General features: G+C 43.4%; 1 protein-coding gene across 1 annotated transcript in view; it reads right to left on the bottom strand.

Moving 5' to 3' along the window:
- Positions 1-27,715, bottom strand: part of ntn1b (netrin 1b) — a 48,055-nt gene extending 20,340 nt beyond the window's left edge. Inside the window, exons 1-2 of the mRNA XM_084370708.1 lie at positions 27,462-27,715; positions 26,257-27,289 (exon numbers count right to left, since the gene is read on the bottom strand). Coding sequence (XP_084226834.1) covers positions 26,257-27,271 — 1,015 coding nt within the window. The 5' untranslated portion in view covers positions 27,272-27,289; positions 27,462-27,715. The remainder of the gene's footprint in view (positions 1-26,256; positions 27,290-27,461) is intronic.
- Between the last annotated feature and the right edge of the window lie 231 nt (positions 27,716-27,946).

A 27,946-nucleotide genomic window follows, 5' to 3' on the forward strand; every position in this document is an offset into this window, starting at 1 on the left:
AAACTCTTCGACTCATGAAACCAAATGCAGTGTCATCCAGCTCCAATACAGTGCTGTTTTTCTTTGCTCCTGACCAAGCTGACATTTTGGAAATATGAGCTTGTTTTCTGACAGCAATGAACTCAACACACAATATTTACAGACCGTCCAATTCGCAGTTGCGGTTCAGAGCCAACTGCAGTCAGTTGAGATCCTGAGAAAATGCTTTTAGATGAAAAGACAAAATGTGAATCTCCTGGTGTGAGTTTGTGACGTTAAGACAGACAACAGGTTATAGAAACAGATGGCGTGGCTTGGCCTGCTTTGGTCTGGCCTGAGAATAATGGAGCCTCTAAAAGAAACGTCCTGGTTCAGGATCTCTTTCGCTCGGCCACCTGCTTGTGAATTTAACCTCCGACCCCTGGTGATGTCAGGCAGGAAAACTTTCTTCCGCTCTCCCACACACACACACACACACACACACACACACACACACACACACACACACACACACTCTGAGAGACTGGTGATTTATTGTCGTTGCTATTTTCTCTCGTTAATATTGACCCAAAGGTTCATATTCCTCACGCACTGATGCATGGCTACGATTTCTGTTAGGGAAGCCCGAAGTGTTCAATATTAAATGAATAAAAAAGACATAAATAATCATATGAGTATATTGTTTTTTAAAAAAAAAGGTCGGCCTAAATGAACTAACAACTTAATAAAAGTATTAAAGAAAGTATTAAAACTAATCTTACTACTACACATTAACTACACCTCTCTATTAATTAGCTTTCCTAGCTAGCCAGCTAACTAGCAAAGCTGCGCTTGGATCATTACTCAGTATCAAAGTCTGGAAACAGTGTTAGCATTATTAGCTAGCTCCTGTTGGCTACCACATGTCTTTCTCTGAAGATATTTGAAGATAAATGCTGCCAAGGTAACTCTACTGAGGTAACACTAATGCAGTCTCTTCCCTTAAAGTACCAAGCTAACATGAAACCTACCTTGTTAGCAGGCTAGCTAGGTAGCAGTTGTTGAGTATACTACCTTGACAGTCATGGGCCGTGTGACTGGCCAAAAGGTGAAGGAGCAGAAACACTGTTTTGGAAATTGACATTATGAAATAAAAAACTGACATAAAAGGAAACTGTCATTGAGAAAAACTGTAATTATGAAGATGAATGCTGGTATTTGAAAAAGGTCATTTTGGAGATTGAAAACGTAGACTGAAATAAAAATGAACTCCTTAATAATGAGTTGAGTTCATTTCTTAAATTGTTTCACAAATTATTGTTTCATTTAAATGTTCTACACAATTTATTATTATCGTCATTTGTTATTTCAGAACAACTTTTTTGAATATAGAATAACTTTGGGCCTCCATATTCTCTACTTTCGGTGATGCTTTTCCTTTACGTCACTTTTTTCTTTTACTAAGCTGAATTAGACAAGATCAACCCTCACCATCCCTCACATTTCGGTAATCTCCCCATCGACGCGCCCGTCTTAATGTTATTACGGGGAGATGCGGGCGATAAGACTGTCACATATGCTCCACGTTCATCAGCGGTCTGAATCACGTACAAGCCAACTCACACCTGCCATAAGGGACCAGAGCTGGCAGGTGGTTGGGATTTAGAAAGACTGTGAATGGGGGGCCCACACACACACACACACACACACACACACACACACACACACACACACACACAGAGGTGTTTGGCAGCTGTCACAGGCTTATCTCCCTTACTTCCCTCCCCAGGGATGATCCAACACACACTACAGCAAGCTTTGAAGAACTCATAACCACACACACACACACACACACACACACACACACACACACAGACCTCACACCCTCCTCCCTTTCCCTCTTACTCTTTACTGCTCTCTTATCCCAGATGTTATCTCCACTTAAGGGAAGTGTGAGGGGAAATGCAGCGGGGCTTTCTTCAGGAATAGGAAATGGAATGCTCTTAGTTTTCGGTGCTGAAGAAAGCCGATGCTGGTAGTGAACTTTAATCTTCCCAAATATTCAGAGACAGAGGTGTTTATTGTAACACTGCACGCCCACACACTTACATTTTAAAAACAGTAGTGGGCTATACATCAGGATGTATCTCCTCTTCCAGCAGTTTAGTCAGCAGACTGCTCTCTCAAGGTAAAACCTGACTTCATCCTGTGTGTGAGAGAGCGTCATGAGACTAATAAGCACTATCTCCACAGCTGTCCCCAGGCCCTTCTAATGAGCACTGTGCTATCTCATCCACACATCCCCGCCCTGCTCACACAGCCACTGCAGTAGCTGTCCATCAGTGACAATAGCTCGGACGCTGATAAGACATGTTTAGAGCGACAGGCTCCAAATGCCCCCTCGCAACACCTGTCACACATTTGCCAAATAATTTAATGTACCATTGAAAGGTCAGGGCACAGGTGACCCTCTCTGGTTTTGTTCTTTGAAAAAGTTTTAATGTTTGCTCTGTGCGTATCCTCCACTCAGAGTCAGATCTGTGAATTAATCTGGACCACAGGAAGTGATGTGTTGTGATGTTTTTTGCCAGCAGTAGCTTGTTTGGAATAAACAGAAGTCGGTTTGTTACTAAAAGCTAAAAAATCTGAGGAAAAAAAATACCACTGGAAAAGGAAACAATACACATATCATTATAGAATTGTAGTAAAGAAACTCCAGATATAAATTGGATGTATAATGGAGTGGTTACTGTGATTTTGCACTGGACATCCAAAGCAACAAGGTGTCTTTTCTGGGTCTGCTTTCATTTGCTTTCAAGGGCCTACTTAGAGCTATGCTATTCCAATCTATTTATGTTCAAGTGCCATCTATCAGGCTTAGCGAAGGAAGCGCTCGTGGTGGGTGTGCATATTGGATAAAAATTATGCATCCCACAGCTCGGTGGAGGCGGTTTTTCGCTCCGTCTGCAGAGGAGAGCGCACTTCAGAAACAATCAAACGTCTGTACATGATGATCTCTAATGAAATCTGGTTACGGGTGGTTTCAGGAATTCAGCGCCGCTGCGGCAGAAACTTACCAACCCTTGTCAACAGGTGTCAGATGTTTAAACGTAGATGTGTGTGGATGTGAGCGACTGGAGGCAGGGTTTGATCCGCCCTGAGAAGAATGCACCGCTCCTCCAGAGACGGAGAAAGATGGGATTCCAGCGCAATTGTTGTTTATTCAGGATCAATTACTCTCTCAGTGTGTATAATCCCGTACAGTCGCTGCTATCATGAGCTGATGATGTGTGCCAGATCAAACAGGGTTCATCACAGCCTGCGATCTGAGGCAAAGACAACACTTGGCCCTTAACAGATTACAGAGCCATATTTTCATGACAACAGTTGATTTAGTGGTCGGATATCTCAGACACTCACACACACTCAGGAATAAAACGGCGCTTGTTGTGAACATCTCTGTGGGTTCGACAGTATCACATGTTTCTTTAAGGCGTTTGCTTACTTTGTGTTTTTATTGCTCTGGTACACATGTCGGCCTCACTCTCACTGAGCTCTCTCTCTCTCTCTCACACACACACACACACACACACACATACGCTGTTGAAGTTACATCAAATATACTTGACTGCAAAGAATAAAGAGATTATGCAAAGCTTGCGTAACACCTGTATTGTATATGTGGGTGAGGTCGCAGAAGTGCATTAATGTCTGTGAAGTGCTCATGCACTGTTTTAAAAAGAGTTAACACGTTAGATTACAGCGCGCAAATTATAGTGTTAATATTTTTGTAAATACAGGAAAAGAAACTGTAAACTAATCTGCACCACTGACTCTGCAAGATATGAATGAAGTGGTTCAAGGCTGGTTTCAAAAAGGAATCCGATTGTATGTAAGCTTATGAGAAAATTACCCTACTTCTCACTTGAGGTACTACCTCAGTTAACAGATTATTAATGAGTTTATTGCCGGGTATGCTTTCAGGATGATCAGGATGTCCTGCCAAGCTCCACCCTTTCATCCAAATATGGTCAGCTCTGTCTCCAAAATAATAGCAGATGGCCGCAATGCCAAACTCAAGGCTTCAGAGTGCAGAAACCAACGGATGATCATGGTGATATGTTGCAGTCGGCGTACCCTGGACTATAGTATAGGACTTTATTCCCGTATTTGTATTTGCTTCAGTTCATAAAAATGTAAAAGTAATGTTTATGACCTCAGCTGGTGATTATGTGACAAGACAAAGCTGTTTGAGAGTTAAAAAGTTAAAGATTTTACAGATGAATGGTACGCATACTCTACATAAAGTCTGCATATGTCCGCAGATGGCGATTATTCACGACACATGGATCCTCATGGATGAGACAACCATGAATTGGCCATAACTGTGCCCTGTAATTATTAAAAAAGAAGTAACAACACAGTAACTGCACTGAACTCTGTGGGTTGCGATGTGAAAAAAGAGAATAATGCAGCTGTGAAGGATGAAGCCAGGGCTGCGTGAAAACCAGGACGCTGATCAGGCAACGATTAAGTCAGTGACTGTTTTTATTTCCTGGAAGTAGTTCCTCCTTGGGATTATAAAGACATCATGAAGAGTCACTGATCACATCATATTCCATAAAAATAGATGGCACAAAAATATCATTATAGTACTGGAAGGCTGGAAGTAAATCATAAGCGATTTTCTGCTTTGAAGGTTCAATAAATCACTGTCATAAATGGAGTTTTATAGAAAAGTGGTATCAGCTGCCACGGCTCTAACAGGGTGCACTGAGACTCGTTTTTATTGGGGCCAATACTCCAACAAACAAGTGTTTCTGTCACACAGCATTCGTGGACTTTCTCCGATGAAGCACGTTCGACTCGGTAATGCACAAACATAAAAGGCGAGCGCTATGATCCGTCACCCTCAGCTGCCTCGGACTCCTTCCATTAGACGCACGTTTCCCACAATAAATATTTCGATCACACATCACTGCGGCAGCTGTGATTTTGATGAGGGCAAGGACAACAACAAAGAACTTCGGCAGCAGGCTCTCCAGATGATGAATCCTTTTACGAGTTTCCGGACTGCTTTTGATGATTGCTCTCGAGGCGAAGAATGTAAACAGTGAGAGAAAAAGAATTGGAGCCGTTACAGGGAGATTTCTATCTCGCACAGGACCGAGCAAGTTTGCGCAATGACCTCCGAAGACTGCCTCATCAATAACAACCCCCGTCACCGTGGTGTCACATAAACAAATAGAGCATCAAAATGTGTGCCAATATGAGAATTATTTAAAGACCTTCCTCTTTGATCAAGTCTGAAACGAGATGGCATGGTTAAGACAAACAACTGAGCTGGAACACGAGGAGTTATGTGGTTTTAATGAGACACATGCTGGAGGACGGAGGATGTTTGAAAAATGAGAATCCTGGGTTCACTTTGCTGCACCTGCCTTCGTGCTGAAAAGTGCTGATGACAAAGCTTTTTAGGCTTTTGTAAACATGATGACGTCAGTCCATGCATGTTTTTCAGATTTCTTCTGTTGTCCCTCGAGGACCCGAACAGGCGACCATCAAACATCGCAAGACATTTAATAATGGTTCCTTTGTTCTGGCTGAAGGTGATCATGAAAATCCCTCAAAAATCCAAGCCCTCACTGGCAAATAGTCCACAGTTAGACTTCATACTGAGGGCAAGAACAGAAACAAAGTATAGTGATGTGCGTTCTGCTTTTTTCCAAAGTCGAATACTTCATTCTTTAGTCTTTATTGAAACCCAATTAGCTTCCAGAGAGTGGTGGCTAGTCTTCCTCAGTAAGCAGCGTCTCCTCTCTGGCCTGTCACAGAACAAACGACTGGCAAGTGAAAATCAAGTGAAGGTTAAAGGTGCAATGTGTAAGAATTTGCCACCGAATCTAATTCATACTCCAAACAAATAGGGGGCAGCATATAACCAGAGTAACCATTAACTGCTGCTAACTTTAGCTGCTGTAGTTAGCAGTGCAGCTAGCGGTCGTATTAGCTGACTATGTCCGGACCGGGAGCCCGGAGCACCGGGGGAGTGTTGGTGTTGTTGTTATCGTACCAATACCCTACAAAGTGGCTAGGGGCTGGCAGGTTAGCATGCTAACTTCAATAGATATCTCCACAATAGTACATTTTTTTCAATGTTTTAAACAAAAATTCTTAAATATTGCACCTTTAAAGTGCGTGTAAAGCAGCAAAAAAAATGTGTTATGAGTTTGTCACACCACAGTTACATGTATCATTGACCACTGAGCCAAATTTGAAAGATTAAAAAAATTGCTAAGTATATAAAATTAGGTCTCAAAATCATGGAAAAACAAGCACTTCTCTCTGCTGTGAAACGCTGGGGGCGTGTCAGTTAGAGGCACTGAAACCACGCCCACCGCGGGAGGGGAGCCCTCTGTGTACTGCACAAGGACGTAGCCTAGCAACAATGGAAGGTAGTGCTAGCAGCATCGTCTGAAGGACCCAGCACTACCTGTTTGAGTCCGACACTGATAGTGCTCAGCCTCGTTCCTCACAGGCTCCATCAGAATGGTAATTTATTTCCCAGTAATTTAAACCCCAGTCTACATATAATTCCTTGTCATAGCTATATTGGTGCACATAAAATATTACCTGTGGATTATCATTGTGCTGTCAGATGGACTCGCTCAGGGAATCAGGCCAAATCATGTCATGATTAAATGCAATAACATTTGCTAACATTACATGGGCACGATGTAAAATCACTTTCAGGATTTGCACCTTCAGCAAAATGCATTTAATTAAACGAATACAATATTTATAACGTAAGCACACACTTACACTGGCGGGCACGTAATGCCGGTGGCGGAGATGAGAGCACCTACTTTCGGCGGGACAGAGAGGATGCCCGCCATCGATCTTCTCCGTCCCCGGCTTGCATCCTCCCGTCCCGCCGAAAGCGGCTGCTACCATCACGGCCACCGGCATTATGTGCCCGCCACCGGAGATGAGAGCACCTGCCGTCGGTGGCGGGCACGTAGTGCCGGTGGCGTGATGGTAGCAGCCGCTGTCGGCGGGACTGAGGGAATCGGTGGCGGGCACGTAATGCCGGTGGCCGTGATGGTAGCAGCCGCTGTCGGCAGGACGGGAGGCTGCAAGCCGGGGACGGAGAAGATCGTGGCGGGCACGTAATGCCGGTGGCGGAGATGAGAGCACCTGCTGTCAGCGGGACAGAGAGGATCGGTGGCGGGCACATTCTCTCCGTCCGCCGACAGCGGCTGCTACCATCACGGCCACCGGCATTACGTGCCCGCCACCGACAGCAGGTGCTCTCTCTCCGGTGGCCGTGATGGTAGCAGCCGCTGTCGGCGGATGGAGAGGCTCGGTGGCGGCACGTAATGCCTGTGGCCGTGCTGTAACTATCGGGGGTAATGTGGACACTGCAGAGACTGGTGTTGGTGGTGATTTTGAACTCTCCACAGTAGCTCCTCTTGACAACATCGATCCACCATTTCCTTACGTTGTCTCGGTAGGAGACTTAAATAGGCTAACTGAGCCGTTACCCTGGCCCGCACACTGTGGCATCCAGGAAAGATGCATGAGCTACGTGGAGGAGACATGACTGGTTAGCTAGCTGCAAACTATCATAAGCGATGCTATCCGAGACTCGAGAGCTAGCGGAAAACCACCGAAGCTAATGCACTGAACATATTTATACTGCTTCCGCAGCAGGGCGGGGTTTATGCTAATCATAGCCGCGTTACGTAACGCGGCTATGATTTCTGACCCGCCCATTAAATCCTGAACACAGAAATGTTGAAATACAGTTTGGCAGCCTAGCTCCATAACTAAATTATAAATGGCTGAATGGCTTTTTACATGTTTTAAGGAAATACATTTATAACCTATTTAATGTGTTTAGAAGAAAATGGCTGAATTTGCTTTACACGGACTTTAAAGTCAATCTATAGGTGCTTTGAAATGCATTTCCTTTAATGACCACTAGATGGGGACTTCCAAAAAGACTCAATACTGGGTACATTATACAAAGAAGTGTCTAGCTAGCTTTATCTTGCAGCAACAGGTAGGCTTTACTCCTGTTACCCAAACTCTCTGAACATTATGATTCAAACCACAGCAGACAGTGACACAGGGCCTGCTAAAATCACATGGCACCAAGCAACAGCTAACAGTGGCTATATACAGATTTCTTTTCACCCATTTTTCAGCAAATGTACATTTTAATTTCAGTTTCACTTGACTAACTGGATACTCAGGCTCTAACATTTGTTTGCCAGCTATGAGGAAGGACCAAATGTTGTGGTTTCCAGATGAAGTGTGCAGATCTGCTCCCGTTAGCAGCGCTCTCACTAGTTTAGGCCGAGTGTTGACCCACTGACACGTCCAGCAATTAAGCGGGCATGGCAGGGATGCCGATACAGCAAGCCACAAACCACACACTTTAAGACTTCAAAACATCACATTGATTTTTTTCAACCATTAGCACCGTCCACCTTAGAATTAATATCAAGTGCGGAGGCCAACAGAGCAGTTGAGCTGCATCTGCCTGGTGGTATTAGAGCAGATGCTATCACTCTAACGATGCCATCATGGCCAATTTGGCAGCAACACCTCTGTTCCCTGTGGGGAGTTGTGTCTGCTCTGCTACCATAACAGCACACAGAGAAACATAATGAGCCATCACTCAGCTCACCTTTCACCTCTGAAGAGCTGCCAAACCACACAAGAGTGCACTTTGTGCCCCGAGACCAGATAAGAGATGAAAAGGTATAAGCTGAGCTAATGAATTGAGTTATCCCCGACATGAAAGGCTATCTAAAGCCATCTCGCTCTTCTCTGCCGCCCAGGTCTGAGCACGTTCTCGTGTCTGTGTAAAAAATCTGCTGGTCAATATGTTTGTCCAGTTATAGCCACAGGTCAGGCTGAGTGGAAATGCAAAAGAGATCAGAAAAAGTCTTGACATAGTATCCAGGAAAGAGTCTCTGACATAAAAAGGCTTACGAAGCGTTTTCCAGCCATACGTTTCCCACAGATCTGTTCAGTCTGGTCGATATGAAGGTAAATATTTGGCTGCATACTGTTAATACCATAACCACAGGGTATTTAACAAGGAAAACAAATCTTCATCTGTGTGCAGATCATTATGAAACATTGTACCAGAGACCTTTGTGTGTTCTTGTAAATCTCTGTAACCACAACAACAGTATGGCAGCTCCAATAAAAATGAAATATACAACCCTTCTCTGCTAGAAATCATGTTTATATACAAGTAAATTGCTACAGAAAATACATTTAGAAGGAAACGTAATGCAGACCGGGTTACTTTCTGTATCAACATGATTAGAAGAAATGTTCATTAACATGTCGGGCAAATGTTTCATTGTTTTGTCCTGCCAAAATATACAATCTTGCAATGATTTAACGTTTTAAGGTTGTGTTGAGGCGCTGGATGAAGGTTTGCAAAGATAGTCAGGTTTAATACATAAGTAACAATGTTATTTAACATTTTGCTGAAACCACAATCTTTCCTTTAACTTTAACGTGCGTTACCACAGACGGGAGTGTGAATGTGAACTTTGGCAGATAACTGTGGTCCAAAAAAACACTGACCATGAACATAATCCAGGCAGCAGTTACATTTGTCACGAGAACATAATAGGGATAACAATGCGATTTCTAGGAAGCGTGGTAATATAACCGTAACCGTAATATAATACAATGACAGAGCTCTACACGAAGAACAAATTGTGTAATTCTCAACACATGATTAAGTAACTGCAGCCCAGGCGTCTTAGCGAGACCTCTGTGAAGGGGCACTGAGAAGAAATTCAAACTCAGAATTTAAATAATAATAATAATAATAAATATTCAAATAAACAAGCTGTTCTCAGAGGAAAATAAGGTCTCAGTTACACTGTTGGAAGCTAGAAAGGTGGCAGGGTCCGCCAAATATAAACAAAGTAAAACAGTATGAAATAGTGTTTTTTAAGGTCAGTTTGTTTATTCAGTTTATTCTGTCATGAAAGCAAAAAAAACTGTCAATAAAGATTTCCCTCTTCTGATTTAAATTTATTCCCAAAACTACGTAGTGCACCTTTAAAGGTCCAACTTGTAAGAAAGTTTTTTTCTTTAATCTCATTAACAACTCGTCACACACTGACCCTGTGGGACTGTAGGTCTGGTCGGCCGCCATCCCAAAGCGTCGGTATTTGACTCGCTGGGAATTCGTACAAATTGGACCTTTGACTGGACAATCTGAGTTCAAGCCCTTGTGTTGGGCCCTTGGGAAAGACAATAAATACCTATCAGCTCCATGGGAACTTTAGCAGATAAGTTTGACCTCTGACCTCTCAGGAATTACCCTGTGCATATTAAGAATAGTCGAAATTTTGGTTGGAAACATCCTTTAAGATCTCAACGTCAGCACTGCATAACAAATGTCGCTTGTGTGTTTTAATCTAAGGTCTAAAATGGTCGCCTATATGCCGCCAGCCTCTCTAGACCAGAAGCTGAATACTCTGTCGATTGCTTGTTCTAACTGTTAATTAGTAGTTGCATATGTGTGTGTGTGTCTGTGTGTGAGTGTGTGTCTCCTCTCTCTGCAGACTGCCTCCCTCAGTGTGGGAATAAGTCTCTCCCCCTGACTTGCGAGCCTTGTCTCACCGTGCAGCATGCGGTGATGTCATGGGAGGCGTTCCCTTTCTTTACGAGCGCAGCTCTGTGATCTCTGGTGGAGATCAATTAGCTGAGCAATCAGCCCGCCCCGCGCTTTTGTGTGAGTAACTGCTCGTAAACCGTTCGGTTGCCTGGCGAACGGGGGAATGCACTGCCTCAACATAAACAGCCACCCAAGTCAGCCTGGCCGGAGCAGCACTGCGGGCTCCCTCTCAGTGCAGCATACTGTGTGTCATTAGGTAATGCAATGTGACATCAGCTCACGCAATGCACCACCAGCCAGTGTAATTTAAGATTAGCTGGTAATAACGTGTGTGGGTCATAGTAATGGCCTGTTTGTGGGGACTCTGACGTGAACGGTAGTGCTCTCTAGCAGGTTTGGTTGATCTGCACAGACGGAGGCTGAACACCACAAACTATAACACGTATCTGCTCTGAGAGACAACCTGTGTTTATATCAGATGTCTTTACTATTTGTCTTTACCATGTCACACTCAGTATGTGAGCCCATACTGATCTGAACCATGGACCCTTTTTAGGTACAAGAGAAAAAGAGCTAACATTTTGTAATTGTGCAATCAGTAATGACCAGAGTTATTCACTCCAAGTTCTAAACAGCCGCTGCTAGGTGGTGCCAACGATAACACACCCTCACTTATGAATAATAATGCATAATGGCCAGCATATCTCAGCCCATTTATCCTCTTGTTGCAGGGCTGGGAGCGGTCCAGGGGAGGCGGGAGTGGGCGTATGGCTGGTTCAGTTCTCTGGAACGTATGCCGTGTAATTGCAACAATCTCGCCTGGGATCTTTGTTGCGTGTCACCCGTTTTCTATCGACCCATTTGTGTCGTCTTTCTATACTCTAAACTGAAGCGGCAATGCCATGAAAAAAAAATGGGAGGAAATGGCAGCGAATGGGACAAAGAGAGACACAAAGGAGAGCAGAGAAGAAGAGCGTGTATGTTAGTGTCCGCTAGTTCCTCAGAGTTTCTCAGGGCCTCTCTTGCACCTGATCCTCTTACACCACACCAGAGGTCATTAGTTTAAATGTAAAACTGCAGCCAAATCTTAAATCCAGTCACTTTATCAAATGTGAGGTTTGTTTCCTGAGGGGACCAGCGGAGGAAACAAGGCTTAAAATGACCAATTAATGCAGAAAGCTGATGACCTGGTGGAGGAACATCCTGCTGTCATTGGTTGGCAGGAGCTCGGGGCGTTGACTGGGAAATACTTCCTCTTTGTGTGTGTGTGTGTGTGTGTGTGTGTGTGTGTGTGTGAGTGTATAAACAGACACGCAACCGCGTCAGCAAACACACACGCCTGCTGTGACTGCAGTTAAAATGTTCTCTTGGGTAATAATCTCATAACATCTTATTAATCTGTGATATATCGGTGCCTTGTATGTTTCCATTGATGAACTGGAGCGCTCCCTCAGTTGTGCTGTAGGTGTGGAAACAGGATGACTGGAGTGCTGCTCCTTTCCTTCCTCCAGTTTATTTCCTCAAGTTTATGGGAGAGGTGATGAAAAGGTCCACGGTCATTACGCTTGATAAGTAAATTCTGTTCCCTCTGTTCTGTTTTCTAAAGGAAGTTTTTCCTGGGGTGCACTGCATGGATACAGACAGGTTTGTAATGGTTCAATCTTTCTTTTTCAGACATACCAATAGCCCTTTTTTACTATTTTAAGTGTTTGCCCCTTACTTTAGATATCTACTTCAGTCACCTAACCATTACTTTTAGCTGTTGCAACCATTTATTTGATAGTTTTAGCTACTGAAATTGTTCACCCAGCTATTTTTCAAAACTTTATATTTATCAATATTACTTTTACCTATTTGAACTGTTCATCCAATAATTTTAGCTAAATATTGCTACTATTATTCAATACCTTTAGCTATTTAAATTTTCTACCCAATAGGCTATAGTATGTTGCTAACTGTTGCATTCTATTACCCTATCCAATGCTTTAAGCTAACTATTTAAACTACTTAACAATGCTTTAAGCTAAATTATTCTACAATTATTGGAGCTATTTGAAATACCTATCCTAATCCTATTTTATCTGACTTTTTCAAATATCTATCCATTGTTTTAACTAGTTAGACCACACTGTTTATCCAGCAGCCTACTTTTAGCTAACTATTACAACCATGTATCCAATACTTTAGCTAATTCAATTGTTCATACAATACCTTTAGCTAACAATTGAACCATTTAGGCTATCCAATACCTTTAGCTAACGAGTTCAGCAATTCAACAATTCTGCGAATGTTCACAAAGATCTAATATGTGGGAAAAACACTGTTTAATCATATTCATTTCTTTTTTTTGTCAAGTGGCGCTTGTATCTTTTTAATTCTTAGCTATGTTCATGTATCCAGCTAATGAATAAAGAGTTCGCTGTTAGCTGAGCAACATTTTCTTTGTAGGTTGCCAGATCCTTTTCTATCACCTATACAAGTTTACTCACAAATTTAGTCAGCAGAAAATGTGGTCGCGACAGATGAAAGATATCACATAAAATTTGTGAGTGGTGCGGTCTTTAGTGGCACCATATTGTTTCTCTACCATTTTAACCGAATCGTCTCAATTACTGTGAAATCCCTACTCCTTGTGTCTTATGAGTAATTTGGATAAAAGGATTTTTGGTCTGAGTGTTGATACAATTGGGAGACATCTGAAAATCACCCACTTATCCTAACCATAATCACCAACTTGAGGTTGACCTGAATACTTCTCTCCAGTTGGGAGCTTGTATTTACAGTAAATCTGAATGCAGCATAATTGAGCTTGTGGTTCTGAGGGGACGTTCTCCAGACTAAACCTGTACGAAACATTTAAACAGGGCCAGGTTGCTGTGGGCCAGTGTTCGGCTGGGGTCCAAATCTTCCCTACAGAGTGGGGAGGTTATTTTAACACTCTGGCACGTGCACTCTCCGCTGTGCTCCCCTGTGCTGAGGGAATAAGGGAGATGGAGGCAGGAAGCCACTAGGTTGTAAATCATAAGGCTGAGGTGACAATCCATCGTTCTTGTGGCATGTTTATTGTGCTTTTCTCTCCTTTTCTCCACGGGCCTATTTATAACAAGCCACATCCCTATGTCAGAAATATCTGTCCGTGTGTTTTTAGACTGCATCAACACATTTAACCCTATATCTTACTGATCTCAGATTCATTTAAAGTGCACTTATTTTCCCGTTTCTTATCAGTACACAGAGATGCTGAGTCCTTGCACTAATACGGCGTGTGCTCTCTACACGAATCCAATCAAGTGTTAAAGTCATGTTACACAGCTCATCTCAGGAAAAAAGGTCACAACCTGAACACTGCGGTCGCTGTGTGTAAATGACGGAAAAAGAAGGAAACTAATGGATAAAGATTGTTTCAATGGAAATACAGAGAGGTCATTTTACGAGTGCCTTAATCTTGATCCAAAACTTTGGTCTGGTTGCTAGGCGGCTTCCAGGACATGGTGCTGAGCTGAAGAGGAAAAGGCTTGGTTCTTCCTTAAGCCAGCTGACCGCTGGCGATCTTAGCAGGAGCTCGGTGAACCTTAAACCACAGTAGTAATGAGTAAAACAAATGCTCTGCTATGAGCTGCAGATTAATGAGAAAATCCAGTATGGGGGCCCCAGCTGTTAATCAAACCTCTCTGACTCAGCTGTTTGGGCTCATTTCAGTTACATCGAAAATGCAACCATTGCTCTGATGATTCGGAAACCCTGATGACGTCATTAAAGGTGCAATAAGTAAGATTTTTTCTTTAAAACATTTTGGTGTTATGTCAAAGATGGCGATGTATTTTGTTGCAGATATATCTTATAAAGTAGGCATGCTACCAGCTAGCTCCAGCCCGTCCTGTCTCCCAATTCCAATCGGAGCTCCCAGTCTGGACCGCTAGTCACCAGGTTAACTGAGTTAATAAGCTAAAGGCAGCTATAGTGAGCAGCAGTTAACGGTTACTCTTGTGATAGACCGACATGTTGCCAGTTCTTACATTCTTGCAGTTTTTTTGACCGTTTTTGTCACTTTTCTGCTGAACCCCTTCAAAGATATAATCCTTAAGGTTTTTGTGACATTGCTAGCATTTTTCAACATTAACAATTCATTATATTAACATTCTGCTGACCATAGTTTTTAATAGCTAGTGGCCAGAGGTGGGAATTGTGGAGTCATCAAGTCATCTCCATGCCATGTATTTGTTCTGTTCAGTCACTGAACCAGGTGCATTCACTAATTAGCTCACCTTCCTGGCTGAAGAGCTGTGCTGATTGGACTCAGCTGGTTTAGTGCATGAACAGAACAAATACATGGCATGGAGATGACTTGATGACTCCACAATTCCCACCTCTGCTAGTGGCAGAGTTTGCCATTTCTGCACTGGATTCAGATTTTTGTGTGTGTTTGTAATTTTGAAATCATTGATAACAGACTCACTAATTACTGTAATGTACTAACACCATAACACCGTAACCAACACTGGATTAAGTTACATCCAATGCAAAAAAGAGCATTTCCTACTTCTGCTGGCTAAACACAGGGAGGCTTTTATTGTGAAGCACTGACTGCAGTAGTAGTAGTAGTAGTTCCAACAGTTCTGTGCCTACAAAATGTTGATATCAGGCATTTTTAGTCAGCGGATCACTTGTAAAAGATCCAGGGAGTGATGGAAACACTAGGAGCAGATACAGTGAGCTGTTACTGCTGCTGCTTCTGTTGTGTGGAAAAACTACTTACACCAAATTTGGTTTGTTTGGCTGCACTATAAGCAGATGCACCAGTTGCTCTTTTGTTGTATTTCTCAAAAAGTAGTTGCTCTAGCAGTGTTGAATGTGGTACTAAACCGCACTTGCTGTGACTACCAGTAACCATGGATGTCACCAAACTGAACCACGATGCCTTGCAGCCAGCTCCGTGTCTTTCACTGTCCTCTGCTCAGCGTGATAAGCCCATTGTTTAGGTACGTCCAGATACGATCCTGTCACTCCAGAACATAAAAACCTGCTTAACAGAGCCCAGGCACTCCAGGATTGTTGTACATCACAGTGTAATCTAACGTGGTCTGCGCTCACTGCTCTGAGGTCATTCCTTTCCCCAGCCTGCCTCCGTAAGTGGGAACCAGATACAGAGCGTTATCTCCAACTCACTATCATGAGAAATGGAGCCTCGCTATCTGTATAAATAAACAACGTGGCACATATTCACACACATACACATGTATGCATGCTGTGAGCTGCTCCGTGAGCGTACATCACACTCTGGTTTTCCTGCAGGCAGAGAAGGGAGGAAAACCGCCTGATGTATGTCTCAGAGCGCAGCCAATCAGGAGAGGAAGGAAGTGACTTTCTACTGTTTCTACTGAGCGTGTGAAGGATCTGCTCCACAGTAGCTCAGGTGACCTGGACGGGAGACGAGGAGAGGATGGGAACGCTGCCTCTGTCTCCATGTCCACCCAGACTGGGAGAGTTATGGGAGACTGGAAGGCGGCTTAATCCTCTGCCTTTGCTCACCGTATGACCAACCTCTGCCTCTGTCACACACACACAAACACACAGTGTGCACAGGGAGGATTGCAATTGATGAATCCCCAGGTTTTCCCTCCTTTGAGCAGATGTGGAGCCCTGGGATATTTATAGTCATGTAGGGACCGGTGTCTGGTAGCCGATGTGTTCTCCTCTCCTCTATCTCTCCTGCTGGATATCCCTTCAAATCCAATAAGTGGTTCCTCATTCTCTCTCGGAGAAGAATTGGCCACTTGGGTATGTGAGAGATGGAGGCAGAGCACAGGAGGATGTAGAAATCCATTACGGAGCAGCAGAGACCCTCGGACAGGCTCGCACAGAAGTTATATGGAAAAATAAATATGAAAGGGGAACCAACATCTCCGTTTCCTTTCCAAGGCGGGCTTGTTATGTCTACACTTCGTTTGTTTGAAAGTGTCCTGCAGATAAGTGGCGGTTAATGAAAAGAGGAGCGGGGTAATTAGCAGCTAACATTCCTGATGCTTGGAGTATTAAGCTGCAGTTACATTTAATTTCAACACTGACGGCTCCAAAATATCCCTAAAACTGTAAGAAAAGGCCCTGCAGACTTACTGTAAGCGTAATGCTAATAAGGATCAAGACTTTATTCAACTATAATTGATCCAGTTGTCAGTTGTTGCCTTTGTCTTCCCGTAAAAAGACCCCTGTGTCGACAGCACAGCAGGGAGGATGGTACCAGCCAAAGGAGCTTATGCCTCCACTGCAGAGTTCCTTAATGCTTTTTGGGGGGAGAGGGGGAAGTGGCACAGGGGGTAAGTCGGGTAAGTGACACTGGGGAAGTGTGTTGTGTGTGGGCGTACAAACAGCGCTGTCACTGAGCTGCCTGTGTCGGGTGGCAGCGCAGCAGGAGAGCTGGCTGGGGGTCTGAAGCTGAGCTGCGGAGCGTGTCACTCCGCTGGCCCATTAATCATTCCCAGCCTGCCCTGCTTCAGCGCCTCAAAGGGGCTCGATGTGCACGCACTAGGTGGTCCTGATGCCACCCTGGAAGCCCCAGCAGTCAGCTCCATGTAGACAGACGGTGGACACAAAGAGTCGAGCATCCACACATACGCACAAACATGTGCATCTATTTCATCTTGGCTCAGTGAACAACAAGGCACAACATGAACAAGCTCAAATAAACAGACAAGAAAACAAACAATTTTAAAAGTCCCAGCCATTCAGGATCCACTGACTGCGTCACACAGTGATGTCTGTTGTGTTTATGTGCCCGCAGACAAACAGAGATGAGGCCCAAAGGGTAACACTGCATTTTAGGTCACAGTTCACACAAACTCAGTTAATAAATGCATCAGCAGGGGCACATCCTCTCTCTTTATCTGTCACTAAATTATCTTTTTACATATTCATACCAGAGGTTGAAATAACACAACATTTGGGCCAGTTGCAAAAATTAATGATCCAAACAAAAAATGATAATTGGTCTTTGAGCCCCACCCCCAAAATGTTAAATTGTCTCCAAAATGAGAGCTGTGAAGGAACTGGATGGTTAATAACCGTACCACCACTTTGCATGTCAAACCCTATGCGCCCACAAAAAGGTTGTTTAACATGGTTTGTTGAATTGATGGAAAATTAATAGAAGGTTTTAGATATCACAGTAAAATCACAGGCAGAATTGCATTTAACTATAGTGCATGATTCTTTTTTTCAAAATCTGTTGATCCATCTCTTTGCGTGTGTTTTTATTTATTTATTTTGCGAAGCTTTTGTGAAAGGTGCTATATAAATAAAATGTATTATTATAACTTATTATTATTTAATGATTTCGCAAAAACTATGTGCATGAATCAGGAGGAAGTCCATAGGAAAATAAAGTTGGTATGAAGTCTTGATGAATATCTGTGAAGCTCTCTTGGACATTGTGTGCATGCACTTTTGAGACGGTCCCTAACTTCAGAGTGTCCATTTATCAAGTTGTGCAAAGAGAGAAACTTCAAATCTTAATCAGGAATCTGGTAAAAAAAAAAAAAAACCTCTTTAAAGGTTGAACTTCACTCACTGTCTCAATGCTGAAGCTAAAACTGTCTGTAACTGTGTGTTTGTGTCTAAGCGATAGCCTGTTTGGTTACATTTTAGTGAATCTGTATCATGGAAGGTCTTGAATGCTGCTTTGCCTACTAGAGGCCTGCATCAGTGCTTCTGTTCACTGTATGAATAATGACACAACACAGTGTGTCAAGCCAGCTGATACACTTATCACCTCTCTGTCAAACACAATGATCTGTATGTGTTGATTTACCCACTGTATTCTGTATATGTTCCATATTGGTCAACATTCATGCCAAGATATCTAACAGCCCATGCTCCCAACGCTAAATCAAAGCTAACATTTCTCTAAACATTGAGTCACCATCCCAAACCGCCGTCCGCAGCATAGCAGAACAAGACTTTTCAGTATGCACTTAAAGGCCTGAGTGAAACCTTTCTGGCTCAAACCATCATGTCTGTCTTGAATTATGAGCTCAACAAAACAAAATCCTCAAAACATGCAGCCTTTACCCAGCGGACACCGGATTGTTGCAGAGCTTGGATTTTTTTTTTTTTTTTTTTTTTTTGAGATCCCCCAAATACATCTCTTTGTTTTATGGTCTCATTGTATACAGAGCAACCTCTTAGCAAAGTCACATAGGCTTATGTTGCAAGAAGGACTGGAGGCGACAGATTAAAGACCAATTCCAGAAGCATTGTTCTCTCTCGTTTGTAATCACAGCAGAGTTAAAGGATGTTATAGGATACGTCGCAAAACAATGGCTGCTGTTATTGCTGTTAGCGTGTGGATAATATCAAAGAAACGTAGATGGTAGTGCTATTGAACGCAGCTTTCTCAATATAACGTAGCGTCAGGAATTCAATACTTAACTAGACAATCTGTGTAGTGCAGAACAAGATACTGAATCCCCTTCTCTAATTTATGCAAGGTTTACATAATTTACTGCAAACTGTGTATATCTCGTTGTCAGTACTGGCCTTTTTCTAAACCATAAAAAAGACTTAAGGTTTAATTTCCCAACATCCAGGCAGCCAGCACTCTCTGGAGGCCATGGTAATTTAATTGAAATTGAATGAAGTCTATGAAAGCAAAGAGCAAATGGAGAGCGTCAAAAACAAAACATGAAGGAGTTTGGGCAGAGTCATCATGAAACGTTACTTTGTAAGGGACTGTATGAAAATTAGTTCTGTATTTTTCTGTTTGCAGAAGACAAGGTGGCACTGATTTTGTCGTTTGTTTTCCTTCTCCAGATGTATTTATTGATTTTAGTAGTAGTTACAAAATTGGCTTTAATGTGCGTAAGGAATCATTGGCATTATTTCTACAAGCGCTTGTTCACACCTTGACATGCGTCATAATACTTTAACCCATAATTTGATTCAAGTTTAGTACGATACATTGAGCCAAGTTCAGTTTTATAGAAAACAGACAATAGACTGTGTTTTGTCACAGACAGGATAAGTGCTGACTGTGTGAGAGTTATTGTTCCGTTAAGATATTACGGTGTAAATTGGGGTACACTGTCTCTAAAAAGGCTTTATATCTTGTCTCTTTTAGTTAATGACATTCACTGCAGTTATAAATATAACATAACTTAGACACCAAAATTGCAATAGATTGAATAAATGTATTAAGATTAACAAGTTTACCAAAAATCAAATAATCAAAAATTGTTAATTTTGTATAGTTTAGAAAAAAACAGTTTGTTTGTTGGCTAAAACATCAAGACTACCACATGGTCTTGAGAAGTGTTTACAACTGGAAGCAAAAATGAAACAAAATCCTTTTGTCTGATACGTTTCAGTCTTTGTGAACATGAACTGCAGCAGAGAACCAGGCCCTGTGTGTCGAAGTCGCACACAGGCAGATCTTGAGCAACTCCACTGTGACTGATTTGCAGGAAAGTTAGTAAAAACAAAATTTGCCTCACGTCCCTGTGGATGACTTTGGTTCCTGTCACATTCTCCACAAGGTTCAGCTCCAGTTTTCTGTCGCTGGTTTGGGTCTGTGTGTCACCAGAGGATTCAGAATCATTTCTGAGAGGCGGTTTTACTGGTATAATTAGATAATCAAAAGAAGATGCTCATAAGAAAAACACACGAGTCTCATTATATTTGAGTTTGCTGATTGAAACTGATTGGTGTAATATATTTCATATATTTTTCTCTTTACTAGCGTCTGCCATTGCTTTCTCTGAACTCCCACTGGTCAAACCCTTTGAACTGTCCTCCCCAGTGTCCCCGAGCTGCACTCAAGCACCGACATGTTCTGGATGACTGAGACTCATCTACCCATCTAACCGACACTCTGCTCCTGGTGGGATTTACAAGGAACATTTAATTCTGCTGTGAAGCCCAAAATGTTCCTGAATGTCCTCTAACCTACAGCACACCTGTCTCCTCTGAACCACTCCAGATTCCATGTCTTTCTTGACCCAATATCTATTTTTTCCCACATGTGTGTTTGTTTCTTATTTTTTCTATTACTATTTGTATGTCCTTGATGACAGGTACTTTGCTGTGTTGTATTCAGGTCTTGGTCTTATTTAGACTATTTGCTCAGCACATCTGAAGGCTGTAATGTTGTTAAGGTTGCTGTGGACAACGGGGGGAATGAAAAAAGAAATCATCTCTTCTCTCCTTCAGTAAAATGTTCCTTTCAGACATGTTTTTCTGTCCTGCATGACCAAAGTGTTCTTTAAATGTTTGCTACTGGATATCGTGTTTGTCATGCTTAAATTCGTCCCCACAGGAGAGATTTCTGTTTGTCTACAAGAGTGGGGTCAAAGGTCAGAGCCTGAGGAGCTGGTGGGGACTCAAGGGGTACTTCAGTATGACACATACTTACTGTCAGGAGTGTTGACCCAAGGCTTTGTTGTTGAACAAAATCTGTCTCGTCACCAAACCATCCTGCGTCTCAATTCATACACATTTGCCATAACTACTGCACGTTAAAGCGAGTGGTTGCCTTTGCAAACAGCCTGTTTTTCGTTACTGCATTAATACGTTAAGGAAATGTATTTAAACATGAGACCGATCAAAACAGAAGTCAACAAAACAAAAACAACCACAGAAATGTCCTCTGGCTATTGTTGAATGGATTCATGTGAGAAGTCAAAACCCTCAAATATGTCTCAGCTTACAAATTAAATGGAAATAGCTGACTGTCCCCTGGCGCTGGCACACAGTGATGGGCCAAAGAATGACATGGAGACAGAGAAGGAGAGTGAAGGAGCCGAAATACCAGAGAACGAGTGAGACAGTGCAACTTCTATTACAAGAACATCTATGACATCATGTTTTACTGAAATTCTTCTCTCCCGACACATGGGCTGCTGCCACGGAGCTGAAATGCGACCCAGATGGTGAGCAGGCCTGGCCTGGCCCAACCTGGCAACCCAGGGGAGGCAGGCGGCACATTCACCATCAGCAGAAACAGTGTCAATGGTCCCGGGCAGACACATGGACAGCGACTGGTCCAGCACAGAGACACTGTCAGCCTGCATCCCTGAGGGCATCTTATGAGTCAAATAATCAATTGTAAACTAAACAGGAAAGCAGATCTTAGATGTGGCCTGGGTCTGTACAACAGACAATGGTAAATGTGGTGTCCTTGTACTGTAAGGGTCTGCTCTCCTCGTGCCTGTTTCCTCTCTCTGAGCTTCTGTAATGTAAGTGGTTTGTAGTTCAAAGAAAGACAGGATGCTGTTTTCTCAAAGCACTGTAGTATTAACTGATGTCTAGACCAGTGATGCACAACAATGGGTAACGTTGTTGACTCAACTCAACTGATATAAAACAAAAGAAATTGGAATTCACTTCACGTGTTGCGATTGAGAGCGTGTAGAGACTAGACAGCAACTGAACAGAGAAGTTACCCTGACCATAGTGAGCCAAACATGATGGATAAGTGGTTGAAACAGTTAGCTAAAGACGATGGATAAATGTTTAAAGCTTGGTCCAGCTTCTACCACGACAACATTTTGTTGATACAAATGCAATTAATGAAACTAACAACGCAATTGTATGAATCCATTATTGCAAGATCCACTGAACAATGTTAAACATGCGATTTAAAATCATTTTAAAAGTCAGATGAACACATTTGAAGGATGTACTTAAGTTCACCTGACAGGTCTGATAAAAACCACAGCTCTAGACTCATTACACGACTTACAGGAGGCTAGTGTTTGATTTCAACACAGAGGTGTATTTGTGCTCTCAAATCTCTTCCATTATATTTAGAATCAAATCTGTTGGTTCATTAAAAATCAGTAAGCCTGTTTTTATATTCCACACTCTATTTTTAGAGCCGCTGGAGAGAGTACCAGTATGTGCTGCACAGACTGGGAGCGGAGCCAGTCGGCAATTGATACAATCATATCCTAATTCAGCTACCTTGTGGGTGGCAAACACGTCGGCTCTTCCTCAGAAAGCTTTGTGCGTAGGTTTGATGAATGCCAAAATACTTCGAACAGAGCACTAAACAAAATGATCCCTACAAGAACAGACTCTGAGATCAAGGATTCACAGATTTCTATCCCATGCCTGCTCTCTTTTCAATTTCCCGTCATATCAGATACATCTAAACCCAGATACACGCCTCTCAATCATCGGAACAGACATGTGAAGGAGAGGTCTCTTCTAAAAGCACATCAAAAGTGTAACAAAACAAGACTGATTGAAGCTCCAGCTGACTCTCAGCCATTATAAAACAGAACATCGCATGGCAGGGTGACAGCAAAAACAAAGCTGAAATTGAACAAACGTGCAAAATTACACATATGAGTGACTAAGGCTACCATTTTCAACTTGCCTCAAAACCCACTTGGCAAGCGCAAGTTTCCCACAGTTCCCTTCACAGCCCATCAGTCAGGCCGGAGAGGAGTGGGGGCCTGACTGTCAGGGGTCAGTGCTACGCTGAACACGGAGAGAATATGAAGCAGCTGCCTGGGACAGGAGAGCCTGACGTGTCACCATATGTGTGTGTGTGTGTGTGTGTGTGTGTGTGTGTGTGTTTCTCAATCTCTTTCATTCATCTACATAAATGATTACAGGTCATGGTCAAACATTACCGTGCATTAATGAATCACACAAATGTAGAGCTTTTCGTTTTTTGTTTTTTTTTATCCTATTGATTGAATTAAAATGAAAAAAGACTCATGACATTAATAGTCTACAGGCCTACATTATTTATAGTTACATTACATTAAAAATGGAAATGCCAAATAAACAGCTAGAATTAGACAATATCAACTCCGAAAGCCTGCAGCCAGCTGGACACAGACATGTGAAGGGCCCGTCATTTTGTGTCGTAATCAGTTTGTGTCTCTTTATGTCTTTGTTGTGGTCATTTGTGTATTTGTAGTCATTTGTTATCTCTCAGTAAGCATTTTGCTTGAGTTCATTTGTTGTCTGTTCATGGTCATTTTTGTCTTTTTGTTGTCATTTCCTGCCTCTTTGTAGTCATTTTGCATTTCTTTGCAGTCATTTTGTGTCTGTCTGTGGTTGTTTCCTGCCTCGCTGTGGTCATTTTGCATTTTTTTGTGATAGTTTTGTGTCTTCGTGGTCGTTTTATGTTGCTTTTGTTGTCGCTTCATGCCTCTTTGTAGTTAATTTGCATCTCTTTTTATGTCTTTGTTGTGGTTAGTTGTGTCTTTGAAATCATTTGACAACTCTCAATTTTGTTTCTTCTTGTGTCTATTTGTAGTCGTGTTTTGTCATTTTGTTCTCATTTCCTGCCCCTCTGTAGTCATTTTGCTTCTCTGGCTGGTCTTTTTATGTTTCTTTGTGGTTGTTTTGTGTTTCTTTACAAGCATTTTGTGTCACTTTATGTATTATGTATTATGCATCTCTTTTTGTCATTTCTCATCTCTTTGTAGTCATTTTTATTCTCGTGGTCATTTTGTGTCTTGTTGCTGTCATCCTGTTTCTCACTGCAGTCATTTTGCATCTCTTTGTAATTTATAATCGCTCTGTGTGCCTTTTATATTCATTTTATATTTGGTTTCACTTTGTGGTCATGTCTGGTTCTGATTCTGTTCCTGGGGCTCCACCCATCAATGATACTAACAACCCATCATCTGCTGACTCTGGCAGGTGGCCAGTCAGAAGGCCTGTGCCACCTCTGGTCACCCCTCTGGCTCTGGCCCTGGTTTTATGCACACATGTGTAATATGTGCAGCCCCGGCTGACTGGAATGTAAAAGCCACTGCTGCCAACATAAATGCCTCTTGACAAAATGATGGCAACCCTGCAGGCAGAGTCATGGGAAATTGACTTTGTCTCACTGCCTTGATGCCTGCCGCCTGTGAATGAAACCAGCTACTCTCCCATAACCACACCTCCCTCCCTCAGTATGTGGATGTCCTGCAGCAGGGAGGAGGAATCCAGACAGATCATTAGCACCGGCCACTCTGCATCCCCACCGCCAGGCCATATGGACCCACTGCTCAATTGAAACAACCCCTCCCCCGGGTCTTCTTCTTTTATGCTTAGGTGTCAGGCCACCCTTATTATTTCCTCTTCGGGAGACATGCTCGGTCTGGCTTTTCTGCGGTTTTATCTGATGACACCGCTCACACAAAAAAGCGGGATGGTGAAAGAGGGGCCTCCCACTGACAGCGAGATGGATGCCACCAGTGACAACCTTTTGTTTTAGTAAAATACACCGAGATGCTGGCTGTGCAGAGGCAAAAGGCGGAGGCCAAAGGGAACAACTTGTTCACTTGTTCCGTTTGGTTGAGCAAACCATGGCACTGTCGGAACTTGTTACTTTTCCAGGTTTGTTTCGCTGCAGCTCAGGGGGGGCTGGAGCTGTTGATACAAGCCCCCCCACCACCACCACACCACCCTGCCCTGCTGAAAATAAGCATCAGAGCAAATACACTCGCTGCGAGAATCAAATGTGGCTTCAGATTACCTCGCGCTTTGTCCTCCTTTCTGAGCAGTTTGCTGGCTCTAAAGTAGCAGTTTATACTCTACGTGCCAAAAATGTCAATAAAACCGCCTTAATCGCCCATCCAATCTGTAATAGCACCTGCTTATGGAAACACAACACGCCCCTGCAGTCTATCTCTGCAGCTGCAACGTTTCCTTCCTATTAGAGCGCTACTACAGTCGGAAACACGGGTCAGAACGCAATTACGCATCGGGACAGGCGCACTTTGTTTGCTGAAATGACTTCCTGGCCTTTTCTTTTCTTCTGGATGTTGATAAAAATCAGGGGGTCGACAAAGTGCACACATTGAGCAAAATATGTAGCCTCTGAAACACGAGAAACAACACTTAAATACTGTGGTTTTCTCTCGGCAGACTGTGTGTTGTGCGCTACAGCTGGCTTGGTGATGATTATTATAAATCAGCTAAATTAAGTGTCTTTAAATCGATTTTTTTAATATAAATATTACATTCATTTCTGCTACAAAATTTAATGACTGAATCCAACAATTTATTTAATCTATTTGGAGTTAATTCGGGCCTAAATGAAGCTGGATGTATTTACAGTTAAAGCCTGTGTTTCATGTGAACACATCTGTGCCTGTGTCAGCAGTAGTTTCCTTTGTTTTGGACATAATAAAAGCAAAAATCAGTTTGGTTGTCGGATGAGTCACTTCTCCAATTTAATTAAGTTTAAATGTTTAATATAATTTTCCCCGTCTCTTGATTTTTACGATCCGGATGCTTATTTTACCGTTCAGGGTGTGATTTCAGCTCGAGGCCTCCTCCTCTCACTCTGGGATTTATTTAGCCACAACCAAAATTAATTATCACCTCATTTAAAGTCAGACCCCCTCGTGTTAATCTGGGTTTATAGCGCAAACATTTCTTTAGAATGAAATCAGGAGCATGAACTTTCCAGATGAGAGTTGTTTTTAAATGTCATTCCCAGGAAGAAAAAATATTAAAAAATTCAAATTAACGAACAGGCCTGTGCGTCATTTTTGCGCGCAATGGCGGGACACACCGACCACCAGATATGATTTATTTGTGTCAACATTTTACATGGATCGAATAAAATAATCAAGCAGGAGGAAAAAAGTGGAATAATTCCGCAGTGAAGGACAAAAGAGGGGGCGACTTACCGACACACTCGTTGGCTTCTCTGGCCGTGGCGCGCTGCCAAGGTCGGTCATAGTGGAAAGGTTTGCACCTGTCGCACTCCGGTCCCGCCGTGTTGTGTTTGCACTCGCAGACCAGGTTCCCCTCTCTGTCCTTGACGCACTTTGAAGCGTGCCCGTTGCACTTGCACCGTCCTCCGACCTGCAGGTCCGACACCGCGTAAAAGTAGGAGTCTCGGGCCAGCTCCGAGTCGTCCTCGTTCTCGTCTCCGAAAGTATGCAGCCGGCTGAAGATCACCTTGATGTCGGTGGCCGTCACCCAGTCCTGCAGCACGGGGGAGTTGTCGAAGTCGTGCGCCGACGGTCTGCCGTCCAGCGTGCTGAAGGCGATGAGTCCGCCCGTCAGAGGGTGCATGTCCGTGTGGGAGTCCGTGCAGATGGCCTCTTGCTCGTTCTGCTTGGTAATCGCCGCTTTATTCTGCCTGTTGTACATTTTCTTGCACTGAGTGGAATAATACTGAAACGGCACCCACGACTTGCCGTAGTCCATGGACTTGTAGATCGCCATCGACTCAGGTCTGGGTGAGCAGAACTGCAGGCTCACATAGGTGACCTCAAACTTTTTACCCAGCGACAAGGTGAGGGTGACGTTCTGCGGGAACTGCACGTAGTTTTCAGACTGCCAGCAGGTGAGGTTGTGCGGGTTGTTGAGGTCTGTTAAATACGCAGGTGGATGGGACTTCTTGGGGTCCCCGGCGTCGCACGTGTGGCAGTCCCTCGTCCTCTCCTCGCCCTTCTCGGTCACCACGCAGTACCTGGCGGCGGGGCTGCCACAGGTGCTGGACACGCGCACGTCCTTCCCAAACGCGGAGTTGACGAAGTCGGGGATGCACCTCCGAGGGTTCCCGTTCTCATCATAGCACGGGTCCGGAGGGGAAGACTGCGCAGCGAACATGCTGAGCCCGTATCCTCCAAACACCCGCTCGGCGAGCGCAGAAACTGTCACCAAGGTGACCCAAACCTCCAAAACCCTTTGCATTGTAATCCGTGCAGCGCGCTGAAAAGTAACGGAGACAAAAAGCAGCAGAATTAATAACACGGGAATGAATGATGAGGAGGATGGTGAAGACAAAAGAGGAGAAGCAGGAGAATCACAATAAATGATGCTCTGGTGGAGAACTTGGACGCACAATCATGCAAGAAACTAAATGTGAATGAAATAATCTTACGAGGCAAAGAAAACTCCACCCAGGACACTACCTCCAAACAAACTGCTCAGTCTCAAAGTGTAGAACAACTCCTAAGAAATTTGGAGAGCGACCTATCCCGTTTACGCACGAACAACTATACAGCTGGAGCGCTGGAGCCTTTCCTCCGCTCTCTGGAAACCCTAAATAAAAATAAGATATGGCAAAAGCCCAGCTGGCTCTGAGTCTCCCTCTGCCTCTGTCTGTCCACTCAGTCACACCTCTGCCCACCTCTATCTCTGTCTGTCCCATTCCCTCTCTCTTACAATGGAGAAAAGGGGCTCCAGTCATTCAGAGGAGAGGAGCTGGAGCCTCCTGAGCGTCTCTGCGCAGGGAGAGGGAGCGGCGACATCTTCTGGCACCTTAGTGGTACTACATGTTGAAAAATACACCACTCAAGTCCACGGCCTATAAAGAGAAATATGATGCAGGGAAATCTTGTGATGTGTGCCTCTCACGACCTTCCA

This window comes from Pagrus pagrus, assembly GCF_965226575.1.
Source record: "Pagrus pagrus genome assembly, chromosome: 13".
Classification (NCBI taxonomy): Eukaryota; Metazoa; Chordata; class Actinopteri; order Spariformes; family Sparidae; genus Pagrus; species Pagrus pagrus.